At 34.8% G+C, this 20,414-nt stretch overlaps 2 protein-coding genes across 2 annotated transcripts; both read right to left on the reverse strand.

The window, feature by feature from the left end:
- Positions 1-12,562: 12,562 nt before the first annotated feature.
- On the reverse strand, positions 12,563-15,273 carry LOC110700288. The gene is made up of 4 exons (XM_021877805.1): positions 15,236-15,273; positions 13,342-14,473; positions 13,125-13,195; positions 12,563-12,939 (listed from the first exon to the last, which is right to left on the reverse strand). Exons 2-3 carry the CDS (start codon positions 14,385-14,387, stop codon positions 13,129-13,131), a joined length of 1,113 nt encoding a protein of 370 aa, XP_021733497.1. The 5' UTR covers positions 14,388-14,473; positions 15,236-15,273; the 3' UTR covers positions 12,563-12,939; positions 13,125-13,128.
- Positions 15,274-17,575: 2,302 nt separating this feature from the next.
- Positions 17,576-19,354, reverse strand: LOC110700287 (F-box protein SKIP23-like). Its single transcript, XM_021877803.1, has one exon. The coding sequence runs from the start codon at positions 19,236-19,238 to the stop codon at positions 18,021-18,023; it is 1,218 nt and encodes a 405-aa protein (XP_021733495.1). The 5' UTR covers positions 19,239-19,354; the 3' UTR covers positions 17,576-18,020.
- Between the last annotated feature and the right edge of the window lie 1,060 nt (positions 19,355-20,414).

Here is a 20,414-nt window from a genome sequence, read left to right on the forward strand (position 1 = left end):
GATTGATGATTAGGGTTTATGAAATTAAAAGATTTTAGGTGGTGATTAGATTTTTTTTGGAGCATATTGCCATACATAATACCATTATTTATAACTAATTTAAAGAATGAAACTATTCAAAAGAAAATTAAAAGAATGAAAGAATAAAAAATGACAAACGCTACTAAAATTTGAGATTTCAAATTAATTAACAAATACGGAGTATCATTTTTTGATATTATAGGTTTTATTTGTTTATAGAAAAAGAGATAATCTATTAATTAATAATAAATTCAATGGTATAATGAACGAATAAGATAAATGATTTTAGATTATTTCAAATAAATAAAATTTATCTTTTGCTAAGATGTGATACCATTAATGTGATAGTTAAAAAAAATAATAAAAAAAAAAAAAAAATCATAGTGATCCAAATAACTAAACAGTAAACACTGTGCACTATACAACTTACGTCCAGTATTGTTAAAGAGAAAACTTTGAAAGTCAAATCCTCAAATTCATCCCATCCATTGAAAAAATTAGTTAATTTATCAATAACTAACCCACGGAGTTAGGCGGAAATAATGCTACTCCGTAACTGATTCCCTTAAATATAGGGATAAATAAGATATCTAGTACAAAGAATATGATAACTATAAAATATACTGTATTTGCTAAATATATTACGGAGTATAACAAAATGTGAAAGTCAAAACAACATATACGAAGTAAACAAAAGAGCATAAACTCCCCCGTCAAAAAAAAAAAAAAAAAAAAAAAAAAAAACTCCAATGAACATAACCTCATTCAAGTACCAAACACCATTATTAATTCCAAATTAATACTCCCTCCGTTTCAATTTGTTAGTCCCATATACTATTTTAGGCGTTTTAAAAAGATATACCCATATTGAATGTATTCCACTTTTAACTTAGTTTTTATTTCCTATTTTATACATATTAAATTCTTATTGGTTAAATTAATTGATTGTGAATTAATGACATGACTCTAAGTAAAGAAAGCATGCCCTTGATTTATGCAATTATGACTAATGCTTTCCTTAAAAAAATCAAAAAAATTTAGGGAAATTCTCTTTGGTAATCACGAACTTTTATTATTTATCAATGGTAAAAAAAAATTTATTATCAATGGTAATCACAAATAAATGTTACAAAGCCAATGATAACATTAGTGATAATAAAACGATTAACTAGGGTTAATCTTGGTTAAGTAACACTAAATTTACATTAGTACCCTCCAAATGATTTAAAAATACACAAAAAAAATCCAAACCCCGGCCACCCAGCCAACCGCCAGCCCCTTTCCATTGTCGGCGCTCAGCTCGGCCAGGGTGGAGGTGTCTCAAACCACTCCCTCGCCGGAGACCCCCACCGATATTGCAATTAATTAATTTGGAGCTTTATTTAAATAATTTTTAAGGGGGATGTTATGTGTTGTGCTTGTGAATTAGACGTTAATTAAACCAATTAAACAACAACAACAACAACAACAATTTAATATGAATAACTTCTTCAACCCTTGAATTTGAGTGTGGGTGAGGTTGCATTGCGTTTCGAAGGGAGAGGGGTATGGATTTCAGTTGTTTTTGAGGGAGGTGGTGGGTTTTTTTTGGGTTTTGACGGGGAAAATGGTACGGTGAGGTAGGGGCGGGGAAGTGAGGTGGATAGCGGCGAGGTGCAAGGAAGGGAGGTGGGTAGCGGCAGGGGTGCAGGGATGGGAGGTGGCAGCGGTGCAAGTGGCTAGAAAGGGAGGTGCAGTGGGGAGGGGAAAGAGAAAGGAAGAAAGAACCATGGAGGGGGAAAGAGAAAGAAAGAAGAAAGAATTGGTTGGGGGTAAGTGTGTTTTTTTACAGTCCAACACTTAAACCATGATTGTAAATTAACATGTTGTTTAATTTAAGTTACCATTGACTTAGTAATATTAATTCATGATTATCATGATAATCAAAAGTTTCAGATTTTACCACTGAGAAAAAATAAAAGTTCGTTGATTACCAGAGAGAATTTCCTAAAAATTAATTAGGCAAAACTATTTATGAATTATTTTTTACTTTAATGTTAGATTCCAAATATTTTTCTTTTCTTATTTTAAGTGATTGATTCCATGTGGGACTATCTTATTGAAACGGAAGGAGTAGCAATATTGTTTACTATAGTCATGTAATATAAATTCACCGCGTTGACGGCACCATACATTTTTAATTTATCAAAATTAATTGCTACGGAGTATTATTATGTACGGGAGTATATTATATGTTTAAGTTTCTCACCTAATAAAAACGTTTAGCTTTAATAGTCATATTAATACATAGCAGGTAAACATATGTATCTAAAGACTAAAGAGATATGCATTTTTTCAAACAAATTAACTTTGTCTCATCCCTTTCCCTTGCCTCTTTCTCTCAATGTTTCCAATTGGTTTGACAATTCTAAACACAATTGAAATCAATCTAAATACGATGACCCATGTTTATATGTTTCAACTTGGGGTGTTTATTGAAGATAGTAATCCCATGGTTATACTCTTATATAGGGATAACTAAGGACAAGGTCAATGTAAAACGATTTTAGGCTTCGATCATAAGATCTCATAAAATCGAAAAGGGGAACTTTAACCAACTGAACTATCCTTCACTCTCATTTATTGAGCGAGTTAAAGTGATAGCCCTATAATTCTGTAGCTAGAACTAAATATATTAAGCATAGCTTAAATGTATGTATAGCATAACACATATACTTTGTAATTGATATTTTAAGGAACTTTAAATTTAGATCAATTCCCATCAAAAATAAATAAATTAATAAATAAATAAATTAAGATCAAATTACCAATTAAGCATAAATTGTACCATCTTAATTGGAGTAATCTCGAGTAATATATAAGTCAATCCAATGAATGAGTATGAGTGAGGTATAGCTCAAGTGGTTACAGCTTCCTTCCCGATTCTAGGAGGTCCTAGAATCGATTCTCAACTCCGCCCTTGTGGCTCTCTAAACACCAAAAAAAAATGAGCTACTCCAAACATAACATTTAATAAAAACCAACTCATCTAATCTATTTAGAATAAAAAAAAATCGTAATAAATAAAAGATAGAAAAAAAAATAGCCATATTACAAGATCGGAGTAGCCAGGATAAGATGAAATAGGACCACTATCACCACCATCAAAGTGATAAACATAAATTTTATAACAACAACGATGGTACATATTAATATATACATTTCGCGATGTTATCCTAAAAAATATTATGCAATTTCCTTTACATCCAGGAAAATCGTTGGTCGAGGCAACAAAGGAGCCATCAAATGTGAGAAACAATATCTTATCATCACCTATACCTTTCATTTTATTCCAATTGTTTTCCTTCTCGTTCAGCTTATACAACGTAAACTCGATCGACTCTTCCTTTACCTCCGACGGCATCACCATAGTCGACCACATAGAAACTACATAGAGTTGATTACATGATACGAACAGAAATTTGTTGTCACCCATTCTTTCACTTTTTAGTGATTTTACAATTTTCGACGGTTTAAGTGAATGGTAATCAATCCAAAGTAGCTTATGGTAATTATCAATAACATAAACTTTACCTTTAAATTCACCAAGTCTACAAGCTTTCTTCCCTTTTTCTTGGGGTGTAAGTAAAATTATTGTGGCTTTCCCCATTAAACCTTGTTACTATTAGATCTCCAGATTGAGACACTTCCACAAGTGTATGATCATTAATAGTAGCGCGATTTTCACAATTTGGATCCACAAACAATACAACCTTAGGCTTTGGATAGTCGTACGGTTTTTGCCGGTAAAGTTTAAATTGAATTATACGACTACCATCAGGTCCATCACTCAAATAACTAAGAGTAGGGAACCTAGCCAATTTGGACACACGAAATCGAGACAAATCCAATGAAGGTGGAAAGTCTATAAGATTGACATTGCCAAAAGAAGGATAACATTTAGGGACACGAGCACAAAAGGGACGTCTGACATAAAGCTTACCGGACCTATATTCATCAACAATCATCATAAAAGGTGGGAGTTTGGGATTGACATTTGACCGCAAAAGAATAACACAATTCATACACACGATATAATGTTTAGGAGCATAAACCGTATCGGGTTTGATTGTAAAACGATGAGGGAAAAGAGGAGATAAAATGTTTTTCGAGGCGAGAAGTGAGAGAGGGGCTGATGCTCTCCATAACTTACAAACTCGCCGGAAGCTGAAGATATCAGGTTGTGTTGCAAGGCATTTAGCAATGGGTAATAAGAGATCCGGTGGTAATTCTGACCAAGATATTTGCTGACTTCTGTTCATTGGATGGTTTAAAGGAGGTTTAGGGTTTGTGGAGTTCATGGTTGTTGATGAGCTTAACAGATTTTCTTATACTTCGTATGATTTTAGGTGGTGATTTATTGCCACCTATAATACCATTATTTATAACCAATATAAAGAAAGACTTTTAAAAAAAAAATCATTTATTAATATATTAAAGATTTTATTAATAGAAAAAAAAAAAGCTATTTATTAATTTAAGATGATAAAATCAAATGTATAACTGTATAACAAAGTAACAAGATAAAAAATTTTAAATTACTTCAAATAAAATAAAAATTTATCTTTTTTTTTTTTTTTTTTTGATGAACAAAATTTATCTTTTCCTTTTTTTACAAAATTATTTATCTTTTGCTGACGGAGACCTTAATCCAAAAAATATAATGTGATACCAATTTATTCATAATTACGATAATTAAGCATCTCAAATATATAATAATGATGAGTTACATTAGATAAATTTTCTAACAATATTTAATTAGACCATAGAATATTCATTGAAGCTCATTTCAGTTCAGCTTCAATCAAATCAGTTCAGCTCCTAATTTTTCTCTCATAAAATATTCATTTCAGCTCAATTTAGTTTAATTTAGTTCAGTTCAGCTCGGTAGATGTCAACAGATCCTTTTTCCTTTACTTAAAAAAAATTAAAGATAGATCCTTTTTCAATAACAAGTCGGTTTAGGGTCGAATTTATACCAGGTTGGGTTAAATTCGGGACGGGATAGGAACGGGTCGGGTTGAATTCAGGTCAGGTTAGTAACATGTCGGGTTAAATTCGGGTTTTGAAGGATTAAAACGGGTTTGGGTAAATTTCGGTTCAAGTCGGGTTTGGTGCAAGTTAATTAAATTGGCCGTTGTAAACCGGTAAATTGGTGCAAGTTGTAAACCGGTAAATTGGCCATTTAAAGCAAATTAAATGGTTCCACACACCCAATTGGACTCCCGGAGGGTATAAGGGACCATGGTAAACATTTCAACAATTTTTATTTTCGGGTGAAAAATGTCAAAAAAATTCCAAAATTGAGAGCTAATATCAATGCTTATTGAGAAATTGAGGTTTCGAGGCCCAGAGTCGAAAAGTAGTAGGCTTGAATTAATGAAATCAGTGCAAGTTGTAAACCGGTAAATTGGTCGTTTAAAGGCAAATTGGATGGTTCTTTCCATCCAATTGGACTCTCAGAGGATATTAGGGACCATGGTAAACATTTTGGTAATTTTTATTTTCGGGCGAAAAAAAATCAAAAAAATTTCAAAATAAAAGTCTAATATCCACGCTTTTTGAGGTTTAGGGGTCCGATGTAGAAAAGTGTAAATATTTTAGGGCTATACATCTCGGGGTCATATAATGTCGTTTGGAACTATATATGATCATTATATGTTGTCATAAATGTTCGTAGTAGGATTGAGTTAATGAAATATGTGCAACTTGTAAACCGATAATTAAATTGGTCGTTTAAAGACAAATTGGATGGTTCCACCAACCCAATTGGACACCCAGAGGGTATTAGAGACCATGGTCAACATTTCGGCAATTTTTATTTCCAGACAAAATAAAGCAAAAAATTCCAAAATTGAAGACTAATATCCACGCTTTTTGAGAAATTTTAGAGGCTTCAGGGCCCGTTGTCGAAAAGAGTTGAAATTTTAGGGGATACATATCGGGGTCATATGATGCTGTTTGGAACCATATAAGATCACTATTTGTTGTCATTAATGTTCGTGGTAGACTTGAATTAATGAAAGCGGTGCAAGTTGTAAGCCGGTAAATTGATCGTTTAGAGGCGAATTGGATGGTTCCACCCACCCAATGGGACTCTCGGACGCTATTAGGGACCATGGTAAACATTTCAGAAACTTTTATTTTCGGGCGAAAAAAAAGTCAAAAGTTTTAAAATTGAAGGCTAAATCCACGCTTTTTGAGAAATTTTGGAGGATTCGGGGCCCGGTGTCGAAAAGTCTTGAAATTCTAGGTGATACATCTCGGGGTCATATAATGTCGTTTGGAACCATATGTTATCATTATTTGTTGTCATAAATGTTTGTGGTAGGCTTGAGTTAATGAAATCGATGCAAATTTTAAGCCGGTAAATAGGTCGTTTAAAGGCAAATTGGATGTTTCCACCCACCCAATTGGACTCCCAAATGACATTAGGGAGCATGGTAAACATTTCGGCAATTATTTTTTTCGGGCGAAAAAAAGTCAAAAAATTTCAAAATTAAAGGCTAAATCCACGCTTTTTGAGAATTTTGGAAGTTTCGGAGCCCGGTGTCGAAAAGCCTTAACATTCTAGGGAATACATCTCGGGGTTATATAATGTCGTTTGGAACCATATATGATCACTATTTGTTGTCATAAATGTTCGTGGTAGGCTTGAGTAAATGAAATCGGTACAAGTTGTAAACCGGTAAATTGGTCATTTAAAGGCAAATCGGAAGGTTCCTGCCACCCAATTGGACTACCGGAGGGAATTAGGGATCATGGTAAACATTTTGGCAATTTTTATTCTCTGGCGACAATAAGTAAAAAATTTACAAAATTAAAGGCTAATGTCCACGCTTTTTGAGAAATTTTGGAGGTTTGGGGGGCCGATGTCCCAAAGTCTTGAGAATTTAGGGAAGTTATATCTAGGGGGTCATATAATGTCATTTGAAATCATATATGATCATTATATGTTGTCATAAATGTTTGTAGTAGGCTTGAGTTAATGAAATCCTTGCAAGTTTGTAAACCGATAATTAAATTGGTCGTTTAATGGAAAATTGGATGGTTCCACCAACCCAATTGGACTCCTGGAGGGTTTTAGGGACCATGGTAAACATTTCAGCAATTTTTTTTTCCCGACGAAAAAAGTAAAAAAAAAAAAAAAATCCAAAGTTGAAGACTAATATCCACGCTTTTTGAGAAATTTTAGAAGTTTCAGGGGCCCGGTGTCGAAAAGTCTTGAAATTTTAGGGGATACATATCGGGGTCATATGATTTTGTTTGGAACCATATAAGATCACTATTTGTTGTCATTAATGTTCGTGGTAGACTTGAATTAATGAAATTGGTGCAAGTTGTAAACCGGTAAAGTGGTCATATAAAGGCAAATTGGATGGTTCCACCCACCCAATGGGACTCTTGGCCGCAATTAGGGACCATGGTAAACATTTCAGAAACTTTTATTTTCGGGCGAAAAGAAAAGTCAAAAGTTATAAAATTGAAGGCTAAATCCACGCTTTTTGAGAAATTTTGGAGGATTCGGGGCCCGGTGTCGAAAAGTCTTGAAATTCTAGGTGATACATCTCGGGGTCATATAATGTCATCTGGAACCATATGTGATTATTATTTGTTGTCATAAATGTTCATCATAGGATCGAGTTAATGAAATCGGTGTAAGTTGTAAACGGTAAATTGGTCATTTAAAGGCAAATTGGATAGTTCCACTCACCCTATTGGACCCCCGAAGGATATTAGGGACCATGGTAAAACTTTTGGCAATTTTTATTTCTTGGGGTGAAAAAAGTCCAAAAATTCCTAAATTGAATGCTAATATCCACGCTTTTTGATAAATTTCGAAGGTGTCGAGGCCAGGTGTCGAAATGAAATGAGATTTTATTAGATACATCTCGGGGTTATATAATGACGTTTGAAACCATAATATGTTGTCATAAATGTTCGTGGTAGACTTGTGTTGATGGAATCAGTGCAAGTTGTAAACTAGTAAATTGGTCGTTTAAATGCAAATTGGATGGTTTCATTCACCTAATTGGACTACCGGATCGAAGGGTATTAGGAACGAACTATGGTAATCATGTCGACAATTTTCATTTACGGGCGAAAAAAAGTGAAAAATTTCCAAAATTGAATGCTAATATCTACGCTTTTTGAGAAATTTTTGAGGTTTTGGGGCCCGATGTCGAAAAGATTTGAGATTGTAGGGGATACATCTCGGGGTCATATTATACTGTTTTAAACCATAAATGATCACTATATGTTGTCACAAATTTTCGTGGTAGGCTTCAGTTAATGAAATCGGCGCAAGTCGTAGACCGATAAATTCACCATTTAAAGGCAAATTAGATGGTTCAACCACCTAATTGGACTCCCGCAGGGTATTAAGGACCATGGTAAACATTTCGGCAATTTTTATTTACAAGAGAAAAAAAAAAAGTCAAAAAATTCCAAAATTTAAGGCTAATATCCATGCTCTTTGAGTAATTTTGGAGGTTTCGAGTCCCGGTGTCGAAAATCCTTGAAATTTTAGAGGATATATTTTGGGTTCATATAATGACGTTTGGAACCATATATAATCGTTATATGTTGTTATATAAATGTTCGTGGTAGGATTGAGTTAATGAAATCGGTGCAATTTGTAAACCGTTAAATTGGTCGTTTAAAGGCAAATTGAATGGTTCCACCCATTCAATTGGACTCCCGGAGGATAAAAGGGACCATATTAAACATTTTGGCAATTTTTATTTACGGGCGAAAAAAAAAAGTCAAAAAAATTCCAAAATTGAAGGCTAATATCCACGTTTTTTGAGAAATTTTGGAGGTTTCGGGACCCGGTGTCGAACAAACTTGAGATTTTAGGGAATATATCTCGGGATCATATAATATCATTTGGAACCATTTATGATCATTATTTGTTGTCATAAATGTTCGTAGTAGGCTTGAGTTAATGAAATCGGTGCAAGTTGTAAACCGATAAATTGGTCGTTTAGAAATAAATTGATGGTTCTACCCACCCAATTGGACTAATGGAGGGTAGGGACCATGGTAAACATTTTGGCAATTTTAATTTTAAAAAAGTTAAAAATTCCAGAATTGAAGGCTAATATCCACGCGTTTTGAGAATTTTTTTTGGTTTTGAGACCCGGTATCTTAAAGATTTGAGATTTTAGGGGATACATCTCGGGGTCATATAATACTGTTTTAAACCATATATGATCATTATATGTTCTCATAAATGTTCGTGGTAGGCTTGAGTTAATGAAATCTGCGTAAGTTGTAAACCGGTAAATTGACCGTTTAAAGGCAAATTGGATGTTTCCACCCAGCCAATTGGACTTCCGGAGGGTATTAGTGACCATGGTAAACATTTTGGCAATTTTTATTTCCAAGCGAAAAAGTCAAAAATTCCAAAATTGAAGACTAATATCCCCGCATTTTGCGAAATTTTAAAGGTTTCGGGACTCGGTGTCGAAAAGTCTTGAAATTCAGGGAATACATTTAAGTGTCATATAATGTCGTTTGGAACCATATATGATTATTATATGTTGTCATAGATGTTCGTGGTAGGCTTGAATTAATGAAATCGGTGCAAGTTCTAAATCAGTAAATTTGTTGTTTAAAGGAAAATTGGATGGTTCCACCCACCCAATGGGACTCCCCGAGGGAATTAGGGACCATGGTAAATATTTCGTCAATATTTATTTTCGGGCGAAAAAATTAAAAAAAATTTAAAATTCAAGGTGTATATCCACGCTTTTTGAGAAATTTTGGTGGTTTCGGGGCCTGTTGTCGAAAAGCCTTAAGATTTTAAGGGATACATCTCAGGATCATATAATGTCATTTGGAACCATATATGATCATTATATGTTGTCATAAATTAAATGTTCGTGGTAGGCTTGAATTAATGAAATCGGTGCAAATTATAAACCAGTAAATTGGTCGTTTAAAGGAAAATTGGATGGTTCCAGCTACCCAATTGAATTCTGATAGGGTATTATGGATCATGGTAAACATTTCAGCAATTTTATTTTCGGGCGAAAAAAAGTCAAAAAAATTCAAAAATTAAAGGTGTATATCCACGCTTTTTGAGAAATTTGGAGTCTTCAGGGCTCGGAGTCTAAAAGTCTTGAAATTCTAGGGAATACATCTCAGGGTCATATTAATGTCGTTTGGAACCATATATGATCATTATTTGTTGTCACAAATGTTTGTGGTAGTCTTGAGTCAATGAAATCAATGCAAGTTGTAAACCGATAAATTGATCGTTTAAAGATAAATTGGATGGTTCCAACCATCCAATTGGACTCCCGAGGGGTATTAGGGACCATGTAAACATTTCGGAAATTTTTAAATCTGTGCGAAAAAAGTCAAAAAATTCCAAAATTGAAGGCTAATATCCATGTTATTTTTAGAAATTCCGAAGGTTTTGGGACTCGGTGTCGAAAAGAAATGAGATTTTAGGGGATACATCTCAGGGTCATATAATGTCGTTTGGAACCATAAATGATCATTATATGTTGTCATAAATGTTCGTGGTAGGCTTGTGTTAATGAAATTGGTGCAAGTTGTAAACCGGTAAATTGGCAGTTTAAAGACAAATTGGATAGTTTCACCCACCTAAATGAAGGTTTCGGGTCATACTTCTTATCGGGTTTGGGTCACGTTTTGGTCGGGTGAACAATAGGTTGGGTTTAATTCGGGTTTTCACGGGTTAGGGTAATTCTCGGGTTCAAGTCAAGTTCGATTCAAGTCAATAATTTGCAAATTAGAATCTGGTCGGGTCATTCTCGGATTTGAGTCGGGTTCTATTCAAGTCAATAATTTGCGGGTTATAGGTCGGGTCATTTTCAAGTCGGATCATTCTCGGGTTCAAGTCGGGTTCGGTTCAAGTCAATAATTTGCGGGTTATAATCAGGTTGGGTCATTTCCATGTCGGGTCATTCTCGGAGTCAAGTCGGGTTATGTTCAAGTCAATAATTTGCAGCAGGTTGGGTCATTTCCAAGTCAGGACATATTCGGGTTCAACTAACTATAAATAGATAATTATCATTTTTATCAAGCTAATTATTTCGTTTGACTATAATATATATGACAATATATTAGGGAACTATAGTTTATAATTTAGGAAGATTATTATCTCCTTTAACCATACAACAAATATATACTATATTTAACTCTTAAATTTGAGAATGTTGCTCCTTTCTTTTGTTGGCCTAGACCGACTTGGTCTCTCTATACAAAATGCTTTAATCAACAATAATAAGGTGGTCTAAATTTCATTTAAGGTGATTTGAAATCGGGTCAGGAACAATTCGAGTTGAATTTAGGTCGAGTCAATAACAAGTCGTGTTGATTTCGAGTCGGGTTAGTAACACATCGGGTTGAATTTTTGGATCGGGTTAGTAATAGGTCTGGTAAAATTCGAGTCGACTCAATAACAAGTCAGGTTTAATTTGGGTCAGATCAATAACAAGTCGGGTTGACTTCGGGTCGGGTTTGTAACAGGTTGGGTTAAATATGGGTCGGGTTAGGAACGGGTCGGGTTGAATTCAGGTCAGGTTAGTAACAAGTCGGGTTAAATTCGGGTTTTCACGGGTTAAAACGGGCTTTGGTCAATTTCGATTCAAGTCGGGTTCAGTTTAGGTCAATAATTTACGGGTTACATTCGGGTCGGGTCATCTCCAGGTCAGTTCATGTTCAGGTTCGAGTCTCACATACTCGGGTCAACTCGGGTCTAGGGTTGGTTTCAAGTCGCGTCAGGTCGGGTTTGGGTCACCATTTTTTCGAGTTCAGATGGATTGGTTAGTAATCGGGTTTGAGTTGGTATTTTGGGTCGGTCAACTTTTGACAGCTCTACATATATGACGTGGCAAAAGAGCATATACTCTGAACATAAAATCCAAAGAATATAATCTCATTTAATTAGTTATAGCTCTATCTTTTATTGGAGTGAGCCTCCCTATTCTATGGGTCAAGGCTTGAGGTATAGATGTACAGTGAGTACTTTGCATACACCTCTACCATTATATTTGCGCTAACCCCCTATAATGTATTCCCTTCATATAACCCACCAATATTGAGCTAAACAAATTTTGAGCGTTTGAGCGAAGGTTATTGAGCAAAAATCATACATCTTCTTTGATTTACCTACGATTGTAGGTAAGTCAAGGTACTTCTCATGTGTATGTAAACACACTTTTTTGAACAGGGTCAATACAAGATCAAAGTGATAGCCCTATAATTCTGTAGCTAGAAGAAAATATATTAAAGCATAACAAGAATGTATGTATAGCTTAAAATTCACATGTATTTAGTTTTGTCACACAATTTTTTATTTTTCTACCTTAACCCCTAATAACCAAGTCTAACTGTTAGTTGAGACTCACTCAACAACTGAATTATCGTAGCACACATTTTCACAAGCAAATCAATCTGTATACTGCAAATATATATACTTGCTGCATGAGCCTTTGATCAAATTATGGCTGATAATATATATCGCATACCAATGTGAAAATGATATACTTGATGATCTAATGCAGCCCAAATCAAAATGCTACCAAAGAAATGTCAAATTGAATCATCCATCATTAAAAAAAAAACTCCAACAATTCATATAAGTTGTAAACCAAACACATAAATTTTCTCATCCAAAGGCTAAGTTTTAAGCAGTAAACTTAAACTTATGAAGCAGCTTCAAAGTCTACAAGAATCTAGAAAACACTTTAACAAGTCCGCATAATCGCTATTAGTAAAAGGATGGTAACTTTTACCACTGCGCGGATTAAGTTGAAAAAACGAACAAGGTCATCCTGCTTCCTCAGTTCCCGGCTTGAGCTGATTCGTCGGATTGAGAAAAATAGTTCTGATAATTGAACCCTGAAACAAAATCCATGCCTCAAATGTGAGAGATTGATATATCATAAGCAGGAAAAAAAAATACAATAAAATTAGTCAGGTTTAGCTAAAATCAATTGGCAAAAGGTGTAATACCCTGCTAATTATTATTACTGGTTCAATTTCATGACTTCTCAACAACTAGTGAATGGAGTAAGATTGATTACCTTCTTAAACAAACTCATTCTCATCAACAACTTCTTGCTTGATGAAGTATGGAACTCCCTCAGCTTCATTTCTATTTCACAAACCATGCATAGTCTCAAAGTTAGCATTTTTAATTAACTTGTCTAATCTTTATAAGAAAACAAAGTTGCAAGTTTATATATACATATGTAATTACATATAAATATAATTTTCTTTGTTGTTTAAGAAAAATCTCACCCTGCAACGGCCCAGAGCCATGCTGGAAGTGGCCTCACAATGTTGAAATAGACCGGGTTAGATGATGCAAGGAAACATTCACCACTGTCGAAGTGATAAACAGCAACATCATGACGACGGTCATAGTTCTGTGTCTTGAAGATTTTCTGATCAGGGGACTGACCAGAATACGGGCGAAAGCTATCTCCAGGGAATACAATGCTGTTGCCTCTCCATCCAGGGAAATCCTTAGGCGACGCAAAGAAACATCCACTCCAATTGACAAACAGGATCCTATCATCACCTATACCTTGATGATAATCCCACCTCTCTTCATCTTCGTTCAGCTTGAAGATCTTAAAACCTGGCCGATTCTTCCTCCACCAACGATAGACTAAAAACAGTCCATCAGTTGCTGCAGCTAAATATTTCCTGCCCTCTGGTCCTGCACCGGCACACACCGAGTCTTCTGCAACACTTATCGTTTTCAAAGAGTGATAATCAATGTAGCAGATCTTACCAGTACGATCCATAGCATAGATCCTACCCTTATAGCTAACTATATCCTCGATCTTCCTCCCCTTGAATGTAACCTTGTGTGTTTCCATGTTCCCAAGTCTTGTTACAAATAGAGCAATTGAATTTGACATTTCAACAACAGAACAATCATTGATCGAAAGGGGGGTTTCATAATAAGGATCCACAAACAATATAGCCTTATTGTTGGTGGGACGCCTCCCATTCTTGGTTCGCTTAAATGATGATTCGCTATCAATTAAATTCGTTGTAACGAATGTACCCAATTCCGATACAATAAATTGAGATATATCTAATGCTTTTGGAAAACCTCTAGGCAGAATATCATTAACCTTATCAGAAAGAGGAAATCTGACGGTGAGTTTACCAGATGAAAACTCTTCAACTGACAGTAAGTATGGCGGTAGTTCAGGATTGGTGGCTGATCGCAGCAGGAAAACTGAACTTGCCATCAGAACTCTGGGAGTAGACGGCAATTCAGGTTCAGCAGGGAACTGGATGGGTAAAAAATGAGATAAGATGCTATTCATTGTGACCAGAGACAGAGGTGCTGATGCTTGCCATGTTTTGCAGATACTTCGGAGTTTGTGGATGTCATCACGGGTGTTGAAGCGTCCTGCGATCAAAGAAATGAGCTCCTTTGGTAATTCAGACCAGGAGATATGGCGATCAGGGAAGGATTTTTTCATCATCGGATTCATTGCAGAATTAGGACAATAATCGCCGCAATGCTGCAGAATTTTAGGGTTTATTATGAAAGAGATGAGTGAATTAGGGATCCTAAGGGAGCTTTTATATGAGGTTTGCGCAAATCTCTAAGAGACGCGTGTCAATCCTATCCAAAGGCAAAATGGGAAAACATATCCTTGTAATACTTTCTCCGTTTCTCAATAGATGCATCATTTCAAAATTTTAAACAACATATACATTGCTTTTAACCGTGCATCAATAATATGTAAAGATAATTGTCTACCGTGTCAACATATCATTTGTATACAACTTATACTAATGTATCATGGGACATTGATTGTCAAAATTAATATATAAATACAGTAATAATCAAAACGATACATCTATTGATAAATAATTGAAGCATAATTCAATAATAAATGATAAATTAGTAATAAAATGAAAGATGTCGTATATAGTTTGTGCACATAGTATATCTAGGATTCATTCACTAACATCAATTTTGGAATTTGACATACAAATTTTTTTCATCAAGATTTGTATTAATTTGATGGTGGTGATACTTTTTTTGGCATGGTATTGATTGATTAGGAATTTCTCCTTTGAGATCCAATAAAGGAACATCTTTACATCACTCTTAAGCTACAACCTTACTTGTTTAGACAGATTGATTGAACTTAATTAATACCTTTGAACAAATATCTTTGCAAAGTATGTTTTCCATTACACAACTACACAAGGTTGAGAAGAATGATCTATAAGAAATTGTAATTTTTTAGAAAAATGTACATGTATATATCTGACAAGGGTTACTAACCAATTGATTTATCAATCAAGAGCGGCCCATAGTCGGGTTCATAACCACAATCATCATCTTCTCCGTCTTCTCCTACATCATCATCATCTTACATTCCTCATTTCCCCCTTCAAATAAAGCACAATGATCTAAAAGTTAGTTACTATTCTTCACAAACTCATTTAATTTTAAGAAACAAAGTTTTGTACTTAATAAGTACTTCGTATATATAAAGTTAATGCTAAACTCACCTTGTGAACAAACGCGTACCGGCCAGTCCAGAGAGGGGGAAGCGAGGCATACCACATCAGAATAGCTTGAATAGAGGCTATAGGGCTACAATCACCGCCACCCTCGAAGCCAAAAACACAATGCAATTGTCTTTCCATCCAGTAAAATCCTAGGTCGTGGCAAAAAACCAGCCATCAAAAGGGATGAAAAATATTATCACTTATATCTATATTTGGATGGTTGGTTAAGGGTTTATGAATTGTTTGATTAATAGGGTTTATAAGTAGTAGGATTGATTCAGGGTTTATGAATTTTCTGATTAATTTATTAAGGTTTATGAATTGTATAATGTATTAATTCCGCATATATAGCATTGGGAATCGGGTTTCGGTATTGCATTGGTCAGCAATAGCCAAATTCTAGATGCCAAACTTAGCCCTAGTACAATACGTACAATATGTATATATATATTTTTTTTAACCTAGTAACAAGTTGCAATAAAAAAAAAAAAAAAAAAAAAAAAAAAAAAAAACCAAAGAATTGCTGATAAGACCAAATTGTTTTTCGACAATTGCAATAATTTGTCATACTTAACTAAGAACTGGAAGCAGAATGAAACTTCAAACAATATGATCATATGAATAGAATGCAATCTACCTAGGGAAAAACTTCAAACAATAAGACCAAGTAGAATGATGTAAAAAAATGTAAGGCCCCAAGTAATACTCTTCGTTTTCTAAACAACTCATAGATTCTCTTCTGTTTTTTTAAGCGTCTCAACTAGCTTGTATACTTGTATGTCAATTCAAAACTTTAACTAATATGATAGTAGTCCATAAAAAAAAATTTAAAAACATTTTGAAATTATACATTGAGCCGATTTAACAAGATTAGTAATTATTGCAAAAGGTCTGAAACACTTGATAAAAACTGATTAGTATACAAAAAACACATTTAGCAGATCTGATATTCATATGGGTCTTGGAAGATAATAAAAGAGTAAGGAGAAGCATTGCCCATTGGGCGAAACATAAACAGTACCTCAACAAAGTCTTAGCTTTGACTTCAGGTCTCTCTGTTACAAAGAGGAAAGATAGCAGAGAATCAAAGGAACAGCACCAGCTACACAGCGCAGTGGCAGTAATGAAAGATCAAAAGGGCTGATAGGCAGAGCACCGGTCCCTAACAAGTGAAAACTCAGGCAGCATACCAACACAGAGAACAGATAATAATAGAGCACAAGATATGTAAGAATTTGCGACTTTTTCTGCAACTTCCAGCACTCAAAATCAGTGTTTGGATGATAGAGTATTTCCTGTAATTCCCGGCATCTGAGGGTCAAAATATGGAGCAGTTTGACGGCAGTTTTCCAGCAGAATGGGCGGCTGATATCTACAGCCTTCGGTGGAGATTGCTGAGAGCCGAAACAGAGTAAAGAATAAGAAAGGGATTTCAATTTTAATAATTGGAAATGAAAATGAGTAACTGCCAGTTAGAGAATTAACAAAGTGAAGTAAAATGAAGGAAAGTGATGAGCAACTGACAGAATGACAGGTCTTCAACAGCCTTACTTGAATAGATGACACAAAAACAATGCAAGATCCTCTAATAATAACTCCTCTGTCAAAACTTTGATTAAAATTTCAAGATCCTCTGATAATTATTCATCTGTCACAACTTTAATCCGGCTTATGACTATATACAGGTCCATCACATTACAGAATCCTGCACAGATCTTTATTCTACTCTTTAAAGTTGAATTTTAGAATTAAACTAGTCAAAATCACAGGAAGAATAAACCCAGCAGATTATCTATTCCAAATAAGTAATTTCCTCTTTCTAAATAGGGTAAATGAAACTAGTAATGTCACTGATGTGAACTAAATCTGATCAGAGAAAGGACTTGCTTTCTGACAGATATCATGATTTTGCAACTGGAGAAGTTAAATCAAAATCACTATCCTAAACATCAATAATCTACCAATAAGCTTGTTTTCAAACTATATAAAAAAAAAGGGTAGAACACAAACAAAATCTCTCACACATTCACAGTATTAAAGTAATTATGCATCATTAAGAGTTATAAGCTGACATACAGATTTCTTAAAGCAGATAAAAATTTCGGCATTACTACAGTAAGTAGAAAAAAAGTATTTGCCATGTCTCCTAAAAAATGAGCAGAAACATCCTGCTCATGGGACAATACCGGAATATATAACTAATGGCAGTCCTGTCACACTATTTATAATGAAGTATGTAGCTGATGGCAGACAATGTTTGATCTACTTCTCAATCGCCTTCTTCCTCTTCTGCTTCTTCAGAATCACTTCTGAATAAGAATTTACCACAGAAAAAGCCTTCTTAGAGTCAGCATATTACATGAACTCTGTTCTTCTGATCTAGGAAAAGACAGCTATTAAGCTTAAGCATGTAGTAGCTATATTTTTCAGAGCTGTTTCATATAAGTTGAGGGTATTCTCAACCCTCTGTTGCACAAACAATTATCTGCTTTACACCATGGCAGATGTGACCAGAAGACAGAGGAATATCCTGGACAAGTTTCTAAAGGCCTACAATCACCATCTCCGAAATTAAAAACAGCAACATCAAGATGGAGCTTCCATGTCTCAAAGATTTTAGAATCAAAATCTCTTATACCAGAATACTCAGGGAAACTTCCTCTACGGAATACAATGCTATTTCCTTTCCATCCTGGAAGATCCTTAGCCAAGGCAAAGAAGCACCCATCAAAGGTCACAAACAGTATCCTGTCATCACCTATACCTTCAATGCTATCCCATTTCTGCTTCTCCTGATTCAACTTAAAAACCTTAAAGGCTGCATCATGATCACCAATCTGACACCGTCTTAAAATTAAATAGAGTTCTCCAGATGATACAGCAAAACGTTTCTTGTAATTGCTTCTAGATCCACCGGGCAATGGATCTTCACTTACACTCGACATATTTAACGATTGATAATCCATTGAACAGACTCTACCTTCATAATCAACTGCATAAACCCTTCCACTAAAACTCACCAAATCATCAAATTCCCTTCCCTTGAAATACACTTGCTGTGTTTCACCATCTTTAAGCCTTGTAACAGATAAATAATCTACCTGATCATACAACTCTATGACAGTACAATCATCAATGGTTGGACAAGTTTCACAATTTGGATCCACAAACAAAACCACCTTATTATCATATTCAGTTAATCTCTTCTCAGAGAACATATCTTCAGGCCTATCCACCCTTCTAAGAGTATAAAATCTACCTAATTCCTGAAAATCAGACCAACCAAAACTATTCGGGGAACCAATAGGCAGCACTCTAGTAACAACTCGAGAAAGGGGTGCTCTGACATAGAGCTTACCAGGGTTAAGCTCCTCCACGGAGATCAACAACGATCGGTGCTCACAACCCACATCTGATTGCAGAAGAAAAACAGAATTTGCCACTAAAACTGAAGAATGGCTCATACCTCTGTACGGAAAGAGAGGAGACAGAAAGTTTCTAGAGGAGAGCATAGATAAAGGAACAGAACTCCTCCATGTCTGACAGACTGTCCGGATCTGCATAATGTCTGTTCTTGTTTCGAGCCGCTCTGCGATAGACAGTACCAGCTCCGGCGGCAATGCAGACCATGTTTCACGGTCCATTGCAATCAGAGATTTGAGAAATATTTTAGGGATTGAAAGTTTCTAGAGGTCTTGAATAAGTAGCAAAACCTGAAGTTTGTTGTTGTATTTGTCAATTTGAGGATGGTGGTTGGAACTCCTTTATGAAAGTATCAATCTAAATTATTAAACTAACTAATAACGTGCAAGTTGCTCTACACAATTATGCAACATGAGAAAATGTTTTGTTAATGAACGGTCTAGATGTGATTGTGTAAACTTTAAAAGTAGGTGTTGGGTCATTCTCAATTCCAACGTGTTGTGTGGTGATGCATGTGCAAACTATGCCACAGAGGTAATTAATCACTTTTGTCAGTTTGTCAACTTTTGACAGAAAATTAGACCATCATGTCTCTATTGACAGAAAAAGTAAATGAAGATAATTTAAGGCTAAGCATTTTGATGATTAAAATTTTAATATGTATGATGGCATCTAGTCATCTTATTAACTTTACACGGATTATTTGTTAATTTTCACACTCAACATCATCTACCATTACACTCCAAATGAGCATTCAGTAAGATCTGTACTCCAAATAATTATTCATATCCTACATTCACGGGGCTCCTGATAAACTCTAATATGTGACCGTCTCTAAACAATGTACTAGAAAAATATTCTTTTATTCCGTGACTTAAATGTCTCACAATAAATTAGTGTGAGACAGTCTCACCCAGGACATACTCATTCCACCCAATAGTATGCATGAATTTTGAACAACCCTCTAAGATTTAAAAGTACATTTCAAACTAATTCCACTGAAGAAAAGTAGGCATATCCTATGCCTGAAAGTTAAAAATATAGAATAAAGTACACAAAATGATCAATTATTCAAAGCCAAAAAAAAGAATAAAAAAAAAGTCATCAGATTCAGTAATAAACAATTAAACATGAATATTCTCAACAGAGGTTGTCCAATCCTGGAACTACAAAGTTTGAACAAAAAACTGCTGTCCTTAAACATCAAGAATCCAATATACAGAAACATTCTCAACAGAATAAACAAGTATCTAGCTAAACATACAGAGCTTTGTAGACATTAGATACTTCTCAAAGATGCTTTTTCTTCAACCAATTAACTTAACAAAGGGAAACCCTGTTCATAACAGCTCCAGACCACCAGACAAAAAATCCTAGATACAAAAAAATCTTAATAG

This window comes from Chenopodium quinoa, unplaced genomic scaffold (genome assembly GCF_001683475.1).
Source record: "Chenopodium quinoa cultivar QQ74 unplaced genomic scaffold, ASM168347v1, whole genome shotgun sequence".
Classification (NCBI taxonomy): Eukaryota; Viridiplantae; Streptophyta; class Magnoliopsida; order Caryophyllales; family Amaranthaceae; genus Chenopodium; species Chenopodium quinoa.